General features: G+C 45.8%; 1 protein-coding gene across 5 annotated transcripts in view; it reads right to left on the reverse strand.

Annotated features, from left to right (window-relative positions):
- The window catches only part of sobpa (sine oculis binding protein homolog (Drosophila) a), a 64,584-nt gene that overhangs the window by 11,349 nt on the left and 38,105 nt on the right, over positions 1-15,130 (reverse strand). For 2 of the 5 annotated variants that reach the window (XM_052085698.1, XM_052085699.1), the window contains one exon: positions 2,304-2,399. The exons of 2 other annotated variants lie outside the window; for them this stretch is intronic. In XM_052085698.1, the coding sequence (XP_051941658.1) occupies positions 2,304-2,399 (96 nt within the window). Of the gene's footprint in view, positions 1-958; positions 2,400-15,130 lie in introns of those variants that run through there. One more of the 5 variants, XM_052085702.1, reaches the window with a different exon arrangement.

Below are 15,130 nucleotides of genomic sequence, written 5' to 3' on the forward strand. Positions count from 1 at the left end.
GGTGCTGGAGCCCATCCCAGCTGTTTTCTCGGAGCAGTAGGTGGGGGACACCCTGAACCGGTTGCCAGCCAATCGCAGGGCACACAGAGATGAACACCCATCCGCACTCACACTCACACCTAGGGACAATTTAGAGTGCACAATCAGTCTGTCGTGCATGTTTTTGGAATGTGGGAGGAAACCGGAGTACCCGGAGAAAACCCACGCAGGCCCGGGGAGAACATGCAAACTCCACACAGGAAGGCCGGAGCCAGGATCGAACCCACGACCTCCGTTCTGTGAGGTTGACGCGCTAACCACTGGCTTGCCAAGCTGCCATTATTATTATTATTAATATTATTATTATTATTATCTTTAATATTTTTTTAAGATCACCACTGTGGCTGTGACTAAGCTTGGGCAAGGGCAGGGGAAGGGGAGGTGGAGGGAGGAGTTTATTGGGGGATCATAAATACACAAACAATCAGGTTGGAAGATGCTCTGCATGTGCCCACTTCAACAGCGGTGATCTGTGATCACACTGGCCAAATTTACATCGACCGCAAGTGGATATCTTCTCACAGTTCCTCATAAATATATTTTGACACTTCAAGATCCTGCATGGACTTCAACAGGTTAGTATCGACTTTGGCCATGTAGACCGTGTGCCTCTCCTGCGCTGAATTTAAAGGAAATGAGTCAAGTCCCTCCCATTGGCCAGGAAGCAAGTCAGTTGTGTTCACGGTCACAACGGTGCAAACACGTAGCTGCCGTTGTGTTAATAAGGAAAGGAGTTCAAATGAGCTCCGCATTTAACTCTTGTCTTGATGTCTGAGCATCTCTGAACTGACATAATGGCTTTATTTTTTCCCAATAAGAAAAAGCAGACATCCAATGGAGTTTGAAGTGAAAGATGCAACTGGGAACTAATTAAGCCATAATATTAGTCAGAAGGCTACGACATCCGAAGGAACATTATTTATATTTACAGTATATGCATTTAGGGGTCTTCACATTTTTCCAGATGGCAGCAGGTACCCTTTTCCTCCATTTGTTTAAACTGTCAATGCTGTCAGAATCGCTTCCTCGGATGCTTGCGTGAAACCTGAGCTCCAAGTAATGTTATCAATTGTTAACTTTTGATGCCTGCAGTGAAAAAGCTCAATGAATTTTTTGCCTTGAATAATGATCTAAAGCACAGGTGTCAAGGTCACGGCCCGGGGGCCAGATTCGGCCTGCCACACCATTTAATGTGGCCCCCCCCAAAAGAAAATCATGTGTCTCAACTTGCATGATCCTTGCTAAAATCTATACCAAAATGTCAAATGGTCATATATAATAAATTATGAGATTTTGCAATAACTTTGTTACTCTGTTTACACTCACTTGAACAATAATTGACTATTGTAGTTGACTGATTTCAAAACTAGTGAGCCATTAAATTCGGTGTGTAAAAGCAGTAATGCGAGGAGACAACATTTTTTTGGGGTTTCACTGTCGGCCCTCCAAAGGAAGCCGTAACTCCAAAGTGGCCCGTGACAAAAATTTGTTTAACACCCCTGATCTAAAACAACTGAAAGTGTGTTGAAATGACAGATCCAACATTTCCCCAACCATAGACGTCTAAAGTAATGTACAGGAAAGACAAACAAATGAGTAGGGATGAGAAAACTCACAAATTTAAGGATGTAAATGCAGTGTAAAATGTAAACAACAATTTGACAATTTTCTGTCTAGCGACTCCAGCATGTGCTTATTTTGAAATATGCATATATCAAGACAGGTTAATCATCTGAATTGATTGTCTTCCACCTGGAGGTTCTACTGCACTTCTTAGTGTTTGCATTACTATTGCATCACTTCCTGGTGAATGGACTCGAGCCACGGAGCACAACCGCAGTCAGTTAACGGGTGGCCTGTAAACGTGCGGGTAGTGTGACACTATGGGAAACGTGTTAAAACTCATAGCCGAGTTGAGGCCGAACATAGCGGCACACTAAAACTTTCATCAATTTTTGATGGCATTTCAACCTCGGAAAATGCCAAACTACTGGCACCGCAGTAGCCTGTAAGATAGACAGCAAAAATTTTTACTCCATCGGAGACTTCCACTTCGCCATGCATACGGTTCAGTGTAATACCGATCTTGCAAAATAAAAGTGGCTTAATTTGACATTTTTAATCATATCCTACGATGAAGATGTTGATGTGGAAGACATGACAGGAAAATGGTCCTCCGTTATACAGAAGAAGATGAAAACAATTTTGCGCATTAAGACATCAAGCTGAAGCGCTATCTGGTGGTAAGTGGTTAGGGTCCTTACAAGCACATCGCTGTTTGTCTTGAAGACAAGCCTGGGCGTGTCCTGAGTAAAGCTGTGCTGGAGTAATTTCCCACCGAGGCCATCGTCGTCTCTCGCCTGGGGGGAGAAATAATGGCTGCTTTTTATGGATGGACAAAATGAACAAGTGAACAGAGGTAACAAGGATCATGGCTCGAGAATGGAAAACAAATGAGGAACAAAAATTGTGACTTTTACATGGGCAAATACTTGACTTTGGTTTCAGGGTAAACCAAGAAAAAGTATTTGAAACTAAACTGTGGGGGACTGGAAGTGAATGTTCATGCATTGCTGAGCAGCGAGTGCGCTTTCCCATGTCCATTTATCTAAAGCCAAATAAAAAGCAAATGTAATGATAATAAAATGTAAATGTTGCCAACACAGTTCACTCTATGAAAGTCTCTTTAATCTGAATAATTTTCCAATTAATTCAGGTTTTTGCTGCAGTGCCGCCTCGCTAAGGGACAGCTCACAAAGCAAAAGCCATCAGTAAGATACCTTTTCATTCATGCTAATTTATGTAATCATTTAATATTCACAGGATCCCATTTGGAAGTTCAGTCTACGTGCGGTCAAGACCTTATATTGGCCAAATTGCCAAGGAGTGAAAAACATGTTTTGAAACAAAAAACATCAATACATTTTATATCAATTTTAGCCGTTAAAATTAAGTGAAACGATAATCCATCCGAGCTCTCCACACAACCACCATTTTTGTGATGTTTTTAATTAAAAAAAAAAAAAGAAACAACAGTAAAACAGCACTGCATTGCAATATATAAAACTAATTGTGTACGGAGCTGAAAGTATATTGGCGACTGGCCATTTTTTTCACTTCATTTGACCAGCGGCTCATCTGAAGCTTGTTTGGATGTTAAATGTTGGCTTGCAACATAAAGCATATAAACAAGAAAGAGGCGGCTCATCACTTGAAAGACATGGAAGTTTGTGACACTAGTGGGTTGGGCTGGGTAAAAAAAAAATATTTTTGGATTCAAATCGATTCATATTTGATTTAGCAAATACTAATTCATAAACATAGTTCTTTTCAAAAGTTTTTCCGGGGTTTACAACTGTGACCCAGCTCTCGCATGACTTGCGTGACATGAGTTTTGCCCTCCAATGTAGGAGCAGTTTTCAAAAATAAATAAATAAATGAATGGTGAAAAGTCAAGATACAGTACTTGTACGAAAACCTCAGTGAATTGATGTCCTCGAGAGTACATGGGAGTTCACCCAATCAACCTATATGTGCTTTGTGGATTTTGAGAACGCATTTTACCGTGTTCCTCGGGGGGTTCTATGGAGGGTGCTTCAGGAGTATGAGGTACTGAACCCCCTGATATGGGCTACAGTATTGGGTCCCATACCATGATGTCAGAGTTTGGTTCGCATTGCCAGCAGTAAGTCTGAAATCGTTTCCAGTGAGGTTGGACGTTGCCAAGGCTGCCCTTTGCACCAATTGTGTTCATAACAAAATTTCTACTTCTAACTTCTAGGCGCAGCCGAGGTGTTGAGGGGGTCCGGTTTGGTGGCCTCAGTATTTCATCTCTGCTTTTTGCAGATGATAAGGTACTGTTGGCTCCTTCAAACAGGACTCCCACTGAAGCGTTTCACAACTGAGTGTGAAGCGGTTAGGATGAAAATCAGCACTTCCAAAATTGAAACAGTAGTCCTCAGTCAGAAAAGGGTGGAGTGCCCTCTCCGGGTTGGGAAGGAGATCTTGCTCCAAGTGGAGGAGTTTAAGTATCTTGGGGTCTTGTTCACGCGTGAGGGCAGGAGGGATCGACAGGCGTATCGGTGCAGCATCCGCGGTGATGCAGACTTTGTATCGGTCTGTCGTAGTAAAGAAGGAGCTGAGCCAAAAGGCGAAGCTCTCTATTAACCGGTCGAACTACGTTCCCACCTGGTCATGAGCTATGGATCGTGACCAAAAGTCCGAGATCCCAGATACAAGTGAGCCAAAATGAGTTTTCCCCATACGGTGTCTGGGGTCTCCCTTAGAGATACAGTGAGAATCTCGGTCAATTAGGAGTGGCTCAGAGTCGAGCCCTCCACATCGAGAAGAGCCAGATGAGGTGGCTCGGGCATCTAATTAGGATGCCTCCCGGGTGCCTCATTGGTGAGGTGTTCCGGGCATGTCCCACCGGCAGGAGGCCCCGGGGACGACCCAGGACCCAGGAGAGACCCAGTCTCCCAGCTGGCCTGGGAGAACATCGAGATCCCCCGGGAAGACCTGAAAGAAGTAGCTGGGGAGCGGGAAGTCTGGGATTCCCTGCTAAAGCTGTTGCCCCCACGACTCGACCCATGCAGTAGAAAATGGATGGATGGATGAAATGGATGGATGAAATTAAAAATCAAATCAGATAAAAGTTGGTCATTGATGTCTCTTTGATGGGTTGAAACTGTTAAATGGATTTGGTGGCTCTGTACTTGTCACATGTTCAATGACAATAGAATTCAATTTTTGTTTTCATTCACACTCACATTTCTCCATCCATCCAGATGGAAATGTTCAACTAACTTAACGTGTATGTTTTTGGAATGTGGGAAGAAGCCAGAGTACTTGATGAAAAAAAACGCAAGCATGGGTTGAACATACAAACTCCACACAGTCAGGCTGAAGTTCAGATTCAAACTTCAAATCTCAGAACTGTGTGAAAGATGTGTTAACCTTCTGTACATGTCACATGCTAATTTAGCCCCCGTCCTTAGGGCACATCATGATTTTATTGTATCTGTCACTGAAATAGATACTTCTTTGATGGTAATGTGTGATTGTGAAAACAGGTGGAGTGACACAAATTACGGTATCTCCATTGAAGGATACAAGATCTGAAACACAGTTCAACTCATTTTACAATGTATTACGAATATTACTACGTACTTGAGAAAGAAATGTAGTTTTGACACATGGGTGAACTGTTTTGAGCGATATGAGCTTTATCAGTAATCCATAGTATTGTGTTGAACCATTTGTGCGATTTTCAGCAAAAGCATTAAGTACGCAGGTATGAATGCAAATCAGCCAAAGCAATTGAGAAGGATCTTTGCAGTTTTGGTGGTTTGTTGTCTGAGAAACAGATTAGTTGGAAGCATGTGTGAACAGTTTTTGTTGCTCATGAGCTGTATTGTTGTGCAGTACTAAAAGACTGTTTGGCCAAAAGACCTTTAAGTTTTAAGAATGTCAATTCTGTTTCAAGAAATTAGCCAAACCAATGGAGAAAAACTGCCAAACTCAGTGAGTGTCTTGTAAAATGAATGAGATTTTTCTGTCAGGCTCTCCATATTTCTCACTCAAAAGCACACATGCACACACACACAGATCTGGCGGACCTCTGTGTTTGCCTCCACACACACACACACACACGCACACATGCACCCTCACACTATTATTCCATCTCCAGTTTGTGCTCTGACCCTCTGGCCCCGAGCCACTTTATTTGCATATTGTACTAATGAGGTGTTGCCACTGTGAACGAGGAGTGAGGTGTTCACCGGAAGACATACAGACCGATAGGCAGACAGATAGACAGGCAGGCAGGTAGGATGGCAGATAGATAGATAGATAGATAGATAGATAGATAGATAGATAGATAGATAGATAGATAGATAGATAGATAGATAGATAGATAGATAGATAGATAGATAGATAGATAGATAGATAGATAGATAGATAGATAGATAGATAGATAGATAGATAGATAGATAGATAGATAGATAGATAGATAGATAGATAGATAGATCTGCCAGCTGCCATTGTACCAGCTGCCATCTGGGCTCATATATATGTGCAGGTGTGTGTGTGTGTGTGTGTGCATACGTGCGTGTGTCTGTGTGTGTGTGTGTGTGTATGTGCGCGCATACGTGCGTGTGTGTGTGTGTGTGTGTGTGTGTGTATGTGCCCATCTCCTGGCAACAAAGCTGCATTTGAAAAATGCTCACAGGCATGTTCCAAAATCCATAGACCAACACAACCAAGCGCAGCAGAGCTGATCTCATATGCTGCCATTGCTGCTCGCATGACAGGCAAGACAACCAGGCTTTATGGAAATAAAAGAGGATTCAATATGGTTGAATCAATCCATCATATGCACGTACGTTTTGGATATATTCATCAATTCTTCCCTTTTGACTAAGAGGCATTCCAAATCCGACCCATTTGCAGCCCTTAACTCACTTTTTATTATAAGTTATTTTTATTTATCAATACGCTTACAGGTGAAGAATATGTTTGTGGCCCCTATATCCTACATTTTTTAAATGTTGCCACTCTCTCTAGTAACAGTTAGGATATTGTTCAGGATTATGGGGATTGTTAGGTTAAGTTGGGGGTCGGCAACACGCGGCTCCAGAGCCGCATGCGACTCTTTAGCGACATCTAGTGGCTCCCTGGAGCTTTATAAAACAATGTTTGAAAATGGAAAAAGATTTTGATAGTCGGCTAATATAGCTCAAATAGATATAGATACATGTTGCAGGTCCGAAAAAGGAGAGCTGTGGTGTTGGGTCCACTTTATTTATGCTTTTAACAGTCTCGACAAACACAGACTCGTCTGCGTCTGAGTCCTTGCCTTCTCTCTTCTCGTTCAACAAACGAATGAATAACAAACAATTCTGAGACAATCCAGTCTTCTACATACATACAGCATGTGTTTCCTTCATTGAAAGGTTTATAGAAGGCTTTTTTTTTTTGCGGCTCCAGACATATTTGTTTTTTGTTTTTTTTGTCCTATATGGCTCTTTCAACATTTTGGGTTGCCGACCCCTGGGTTAAGTCAACCTACAACATTTAATTAATAAACAACAAACACGGAAGGAAGACAAGAGAACGGACAGGTTGCACCCGGTTACAATCTCCGACCTGCTCTGCGATACAATCTGCCGAGTCCTCAATTTTTTGAAAAAAGAGGTCTCTAATACGCAAGATTCTAAAGGAAAGGAAGGGGGAAGCATACACATACGTCTGAGAGTGTTAGTGAAGTCTCCAATCAAAAGAATATAATATAGATGCACTCTTGTGTGCTTGGAAGGGTGAGAGTTCTTTTACACAGCTGTGCAGCTGAACAAGCTCCAATCCTTGATGGTTTATCTTGTCCAAGCTTGGGAACCAGTTGGCCCCCCTTCAACATTGTTCTTCACTCTCTCTCTCTCTCTCTCTCTCTCTCTCTCTCTCTCTCTCTCACTCTCTCAGTGAAAGCTTGCAAAGCCATACTGCTGAATAAATGCTTTGTAGTCATGTAAGACTGCGATTGGCTGTTCAGGATGTCCCCCGCCTACTGCCCGAAGACGGCTGGGATCGGCTCCAGCACCACCCGCGACCCTAGTGAGGATTTGGCGGTTCGAAAAATGGATGGATGGATGGATAGTCATGTAAGAGTAAATACGGGATAATTTTATGTACATGTATTCAATCAGGGATGTTGACTAATCAGTCACCAGCCAGTTAGACAATTGCAGTTGTGCCATTAACTTGATCTGGGAACACTGGTTGAACAACTACACTGCCAACTAGGGTTGTCCCAAGCCAATCACATGACGGGAGAACAACGATGTAATGTTTTGGATTTGCTAGTAGTAGAATTTTTAGAATGACATTAAGAGAGCCAGAGCCAGTGTGAAGCAGCAGCCTGTGCCTCAGCGGCTGTAGAGGGTTAGTAAAAACACATCCCTTCAAAGTGTTTTGGGGCGACAAAGAAATGGCCACAAGATTTTCTTGCTCATCTGTAGTTTGTTAGAAAGAAAGAAGCGTGTGATGAGATGTGGAAACATTTTACTGACATGGCCAACAGTCGGGTTAAGCTGAAAAGATACTAAATCGACAAAGCCTGATGTAACCATTCACATGGAAATTGAACCAATCTTTTCCTCATCAGAAGCATCCCAGAAATTGTTTCAAGAAATGTGCTCACACAAACAGAATGAGACACTGCAGTACATATGCCAGGGCTGAAGTGGCGGTGTAATGCTGCCGCAGGAAGTCAGCAAAAACAGAGCTTTTGCGATGTAAATACACTGACAGCAATGGACGAGGTGAGCAAGAAAGGAAACATTTCAGAATTAAAGCCCAGATCATCGCCAAGGTAAAGAACATCCAACACGGTAATTCACCATCGTTGTTTTGAATTTTGGTGCTGTTCACGCACGGTCACTCGAGAATTTGGACAAACTATTGTGACCATCTCAGGGACGATGCATGTGATGTACACAGCGAAACACGAGGGAGGTGTTTAAAGATGCATCCGCTCTGGGACCCGGATGCAAAAATGATCGTTTATAGGCTCAAAATGCAAGATATGTGGGGACGTAAAAAAAAATCGGACTCAGTATCAGCAGATATTCAAAACCAAGTGACTTAAGTCAGACTCGGATGTAAAAACAAAATGTAATTGGGTAACTGCCAGTCCTTAATCATCCTGTTTAGAGTGTTCAATCAGCCTGCCATGCATGTTTTGGGAATGTGGGAGGAAACCGGAGTACCCGGAGAAAACCCACGCAGGAACGGAGAGAACAAGCAAACTCCACACAGGAAGGCCAGATCGGGAACTGAACCCTGCATCTCTGCACTGTAAGGCCGACACACTGCCTTTGTAGAAGTCAGCAGAGTAAACCATATTGCAAAAATGTATTATCTAATGCACATTTGCAAGGAGGGCACTTTTTACAGCGGTGTTTCTATTTCACTCAAGCAAGTTTAGGAAATAATAAAATAGTTAATGAGACATACTTGGGTCATAATTTGAAGAGAATAGCTGGCAGCCACAATATAATCACCTTCCCCTCAATGCCCCGAAGCTGTAAGAGGCAGGCCTCAAGGCTTCCTCGCCACGACAGTAGACGTACACACAGCAAACACTTCACTCATTCAGTTTGCTTCCATGCCGTGCCAACCAAAGGTTGGTGCGGAAGGGACTTGTGTGTTTGTGGTGTTGTGACATTTCTGGGATGACATAAAGTTGCACTCTGCACCCCAGTGCCAGGAGGGAGCTCCTGGCGGGGAGATGTCGATGGGGGTCTGAGGTCTCCAGGGGGGATATTTTGTGGCGTGAACAAAAAGCTGAGAAACAAAACGACAAGCTGTCCCTATTGTCTCCATAAAGTTTATATATTTTTTCATGATTGTTACGAATTACAGTACATTTACAGTATATGCTACATAATATACTAGACATATAATATACATGCAATATTTGAATGCGTATTTACCGGACGCTTACAAAGTACACTTATCCAATTATACTTCAACCATTCCATTCGTCCCCCCACCCGAAGGAGGAGGGACACTACCCTCTCGTCCACCAAGGTGAACCTTCATGTACAGGTGCCAAGCAGGTGTGAGCCCCAGCTCGGCACTTGTACAGTGGGCAACTCTCACCGTGGGCAACTCCAGAGTCGAAAAGAGTCAATCCATTTCGAGAGCCCAAGCTGGTGTAAGTGTGGAGGTGAGCCCGAGTTTACCAAGTGCAGTGCTATTCATTCTTTTCTCTTACGCCTCCCTAGAAACAAGAAAACATTTTGTTCCTGACGCTGCGCCATCAGTAGGCGAATGAGGAGAACCACCTTGAGCGTCTTGTAGGTGGAAAAGCACGATACAAGTGAAAGTCCATTTACCAAGCCCATTAGTACATAAATACCGGTACACCTCTGCATAACATTGTCCCCTGATTAACATTAAAGAAAACAAAAAAGAAAAACATGTAGATCAACTTACAACGATGAATACGGTACCTTTATTAACATTGATTTTTAAAAAATATTCTAAGTGCTGAATGAATGAATGAATGAATTCTAAGTGCATAAATTTGACTAAAACTTAAAAAATATACTTGAATATAAAGAGAGAGTGAGAGAAAAAGAGAGAGAGAGAGAGAGAGAGAGAGAGAGAGAGAGAGAGAGAGAGAGAGAGAGAGAACCATTGCCACCTAGTGTAGTGTGCAATTACAAAAAAATGCATAATGGATTCTAACATTTAAAACAATGGCAGTGTTATGTGTGTGTGTGTGTGTGTGTGTGTGTGTGTGTGTGTGTGTGTGTGTTTGTACGGCTATACTTGTGAGGACCACTGTGATTATAAGACCAACGTAGTGAGGACATTTTTGACAAGTGAGGACATTTAGGCCAGTCCTCACAAGTTTTTCATTCTAAAGGCCTCTAGAGGGTTTATATAGGCATCTCTCAAAGTTTCAGAGAGGTCCTCACAAATATACCAAAAATGATTTTTTGTGTGTATTTTCATTTAAATTCAATACACACACTTTTTACTCACTACCGCCACCTATTGATTTCTGAAATATTTTTGTTCCAACAAAACTGAAACTATAGAAAACAGTCTCATGGGCTTATTAGAAAGTAAAACAATGATGTATTTTTTATTATATATAATATTTGTCTAAGTTGAACTTTTTTAACAAACATCTTGTTATGAAATAGAACTTGTTATGCAAACCCAAATCTGGAATGTGGCCTCAGACCCACCCGAAATTACACCTTAAATCAAACCACTAAATAAAAAACCTAAAATAATTTAGTGAAGTACACACTTATTCCATTTGTGACATATTGAGGTTTTAGTTGTCATTTCATAGCTCCACATTTGTAATTTGAAGTGCACATTTCTAACATTAAGCAAAGCTCTCTGTGAGTATTTTTACTGAGTAATGTTTTATATTCTATTGTATACTACTGATGGAACTATTATTTACTATTATATTTAGGGCATCAGTCTCATCTTTTCCATAAGGACACAAGGACAGAGGTGGCAGAATAAATGTGCACTCAATTGTATTAGTATTACTTTTGAAAAATATGACATGTAAAAAAAAAGAGTCATTGAATAAGAGTAAATATGTACATAGTGGGGCAGCCCGGTAGTCCAGTGGTTAGCACGTCGGCTTCACAGTGCAGAGGTACCGGGTTCGATTCCAGCTCCAGCCTCCCTGTGTGGAGTTTGCATGTTCTCCCGGGCGTGGGTTTTCTCCGGGTGCTCCGGTTCCCTCCCACATTCCAAAAACATGCGTAGCAGGCTGATTGAACACTCTAAATTGTCCCTAGGTGTGAGTGTGAGTACGAATGGTTGAACGTTTCTGTGTGCCCTGCGATTGGCTGGCAACCGATTCAGGGTGTCCCCCGCCTACTGCCCGAAGACAGCTGGGATAGGCTCCAGCACCCCCGCGACCCTAGTGAGGATCAAGCGGCTCGAAAGATGAATGAATGAATGTACGTAGTGAAAGAATCACAAGTACTGAGTAATTGGTGAGGAACTTCTTATTTATATTTTCAAACTACCACATTAAATAGAAATAGGAAAGTGCAATTAAATTAAAAAAGTTAAAGCTGTAAGCATATTTACGCCCTCAGGCATGTCGGAGTTCTCATTGTAACATACATTCAGTCATTTTCCGATCCGTTTTATCCTCACAAGGGTCACGGGGGGTGCTGGAGCCTATCCCAGCCGTCTTCGGTCAGTAGGCAGGGGACACCCTGAACCGGTTGCCAGCCAATCGCAGGGCACACACAGACAAACAACCATCCGCGCTCACACTCACCACCGAGGGACAATTTGGATTGTTCAATTAGCCTGCCATGCATGTTTTTGGAATGTGGGATCTGGAGAGAACCCACACAGACCTGGGGAGAACATGCAAACTTCACACAGGGTGGCCGGAGCTGAAATTGAACCTGGTACCTCTGCACTGTGAGGTCAACACGCGGACCACTAGTTCACCAGGCCGCTCCCCAGAAAATCCATCCATCCATCCATCATCTACCGCTTATCTGGGGCCGGGTCGCGGGGGCAACAGCTTTAGCAGGGAAGCCCAGACTTCTCTCTCCCTAGCTACTTCTTCCAGCTCTCTCCGGGGGATCCCGAGTCGTTCCCAGGCAAGCTGGGTGACATAGTCTCTCCAGCGTGTCCTGGGTCTTCCTCTGGGTGTCCTCCCGGTGGGACATGACCGGAACACCTCACCGGTGAGGCGCTCAAGAGGCATCCGAATCAGATGCCCAAGCCACCTCATCTGGCTCCTCTCGATGTGGAGGAGAAGCGGCTCGACTCTGAACCCCTCCCGGATGACTGAGCTTCTCACCTTATCTCTAAGGGAGAGCCCGGACACCCTCCGGAGAAAACTCAATTCGGCCGCTTTTATCCGGGATCTCGTTCTTTCGGTCACGACCCATAGCTCGTGACCATAGGTGAGGGTTGGGACGTAGATCGACCGGTAAATTGAGAGCTTCGCCCTTTGGCTCAGCTCCTTCTTCACCACGACAGACCGATACAACGTCCGCATCACAGCAGACGCTGCACCGATCCGCCTGTCGATCTCCCGCTCCCTCCTACCCCCACTCGTGAACAAGACCCCAAGATACTTGAACTCCTCCACTTGGGGTAAGATCTCTTCCCCGACCCGGAGGGGGCACTCCACCCTTTTCCGACTGAGGACCATGGTTTCAGATTTGGAGGTGCTGATTCTCATCCCAACCGCTTCACACTCGGCTGCGAAACGCTCCAGTGAGAGTTGGAGAGCCCCGTTTGAAGGAGCCAACAGCACCACATCATCTGCAAAAAGCAGGGATGCAATACTGAGGCCCCCAAAACGGACCCCCTCAACGCTTCGGCTGCGCCTAGAAATTCTGTCCATAAAGGTTATGAACAGAATCAGCGACAAACGGCAGCCTTGGCGGAGTCCTACCCCCACTGGAAACGATTCCGACTTACTGCTGGCAATGCGAACCAAACTCTGACATCGGTGGTATAGTGACCGAACAGCCCGTATCAGGGGGTTCGGTACCCCATACCCACGAAGCACTCCCCACAGAACTCCCCGAGGGACACGGTCAAACGCCTTCTCCAAGTCCACAAAACACATGTAGACTGGTTGGGCGAATTCCCACATACCCTCAAGGACCCTGCTAAGGGTGTAGAGCTGGTCCACTGTTCCACGGCCGGGACGAAAACCACACTGCTCCTCCTCAATTGGCGGCTCGACTTCCTGACGGACCCTCCTCTCCAGCACCCCTGAATAGACCTTACCAGGGAGGCTGAGGAGTGTGATCCCTCTGTAGTTGGAACACACCCTCCGGTCCCCCTTTTTAAAAAGAGGGACTACCACCCCGGTCTGCCAATCCGGAGGCACTCTCCCTGTTGACCACGCGATGTTGCAGAGGCGTGTCAACCAGGACAGCCGCACAACATCCAGAGCCTTGAGGAACTCCGGGCGGATCTCATCCACCCCTGGGGCCCTACCACCGAGGAGCTTTTTAACCACATCGGTGACTTCAACCACAGAGATAGGAGAGCCCACCTCAGAGTCCCTCCAAGGAAGGCGTGTTGGTGGAGTTGAGGAGGTCTTCGAAGTACTCTGCCCACCGGTTCACAACGTCCCGAGTCGAAGTCAGCAGCGCCCCATCCCCGCTGTACACAGTGTTAGTGGTGCACTGCTTCCCCCTCCTGAGACGTCGGATGGTTGACCAGAATTTCCTCGAAGCCGTCCGGAAGTCGGCTTCCATGGCCTCGCCGAACTCTTCCCACGCTCTGGTTTTTGCCTCGGCGACCACCGAAGCCGCGGTCCGCTTGGCCAGTCGATACCCGTCAGCTGCCTCTGGGGTCCCACAGGCCATAAAGGCTCGATAGGACTCCTTCTTCAGCTTGACGGCATCCCTTACTGCTGGTGTCCACCAGCGAGTACGGGGGTTGCCGCCACGACAGGCACCAACCACCTTACGGCCACAACTCAGATTGGCCGCCTCAACAATAGAGGCACGGAACATGGGACTCGGACTCAATGTCCCCCGTCACCCCCGGAACATGGGAAAAGCTCTGTCGGAGGTGGGAGTTGAAACTCCTTCTGACAGGGGATTCCGCCAGACGCTCCCAACAAACCCTCACTATACGTTTGGGTCTGCCAGGACGGACCGGCATCTTCCCCCACCATCGGAGGCTACTCACCACCAGGTGGTGATCAGTTGACAGCTCCGCCCCTCTCTTCACCCGAGTGTCCAGAACATGCGGCCGCAAATCCGATGATACAACTACAAAGTCGATCCTCGAACTGCGGCCTAGGGTGTCCTGGTGCCAAGTGCACATATGGACACCCTTATGCTTTAACAAGGTGTTCGTTATGGACAATCCGTGACGAGCACAGAAGTCCAATAACAAAACACCACTCGGGTTCTGATCGGGGGGGCCGTTCCTCCCAATCACGCCCCTCCAGGTATCACTGTCATTCCCCACGTGAGCATTGAAGTCCCCCAGCAGAACAAGGGAGTCCCCAGCAGGAGTACTCTCCAGCACACCCTCCAAGGACTCCAAAAAGGGTGGGTATGCTGAGCTGCTGTTTGGTGCATATGCACAAACAACAGTCAGGACCCGTCCACCCACCCGAAGGCGGAGGGAGGCAACCCTCTCGTCTACCGGTGTGAACCCCAATGTACAGGCACTGAGCCGGGGGGCAATGAGTATGCCCACACCTGCTCTGCGCCTCTCACCGTGAGCAACTCCAGAGTGGAAGAGAGTCCAACCCCTCTCGAGAGAACTGGCACCAGAACCCAGGCTGTGTGTGGAGGCAAGTCCGACTATATCCAGTCGGAAATTCTCTGCCTCACACACCAGCTCGGGCTCCTTCCCTGCCAGAGAGGTGACATTCCATGTCCCAAGAGCTAGCTTCTGCAGCCGAGGATCGGACCGCCAGGGTCCCCGCCTTTGGCTGCCGCCCAGCTCACATTGCACCCGACCCCTTTGGCCCCTCTCATGGGTGGTGAGCCCATGGGAAGGGGGGCCCACGTTGCTTCTTCGGGCTGTGCCCGGCCGGGCCCCA

The sequence above is a fragment of the Hippocampus zosterae genome, chromosome 14 (assembly GCF_025434085.1).
Source record: "Hippocampus zosterae strain Florida chromosome 14, ASM2543408v3, whole genome shotgun sequence".
NCBI classification, from domain to species: Eukaryota; Metazoa; Chordata; class Actinopteri; order Syngnathiformes; family Syngnathidae; genus Hippocampus; species Hippocampus zosterae.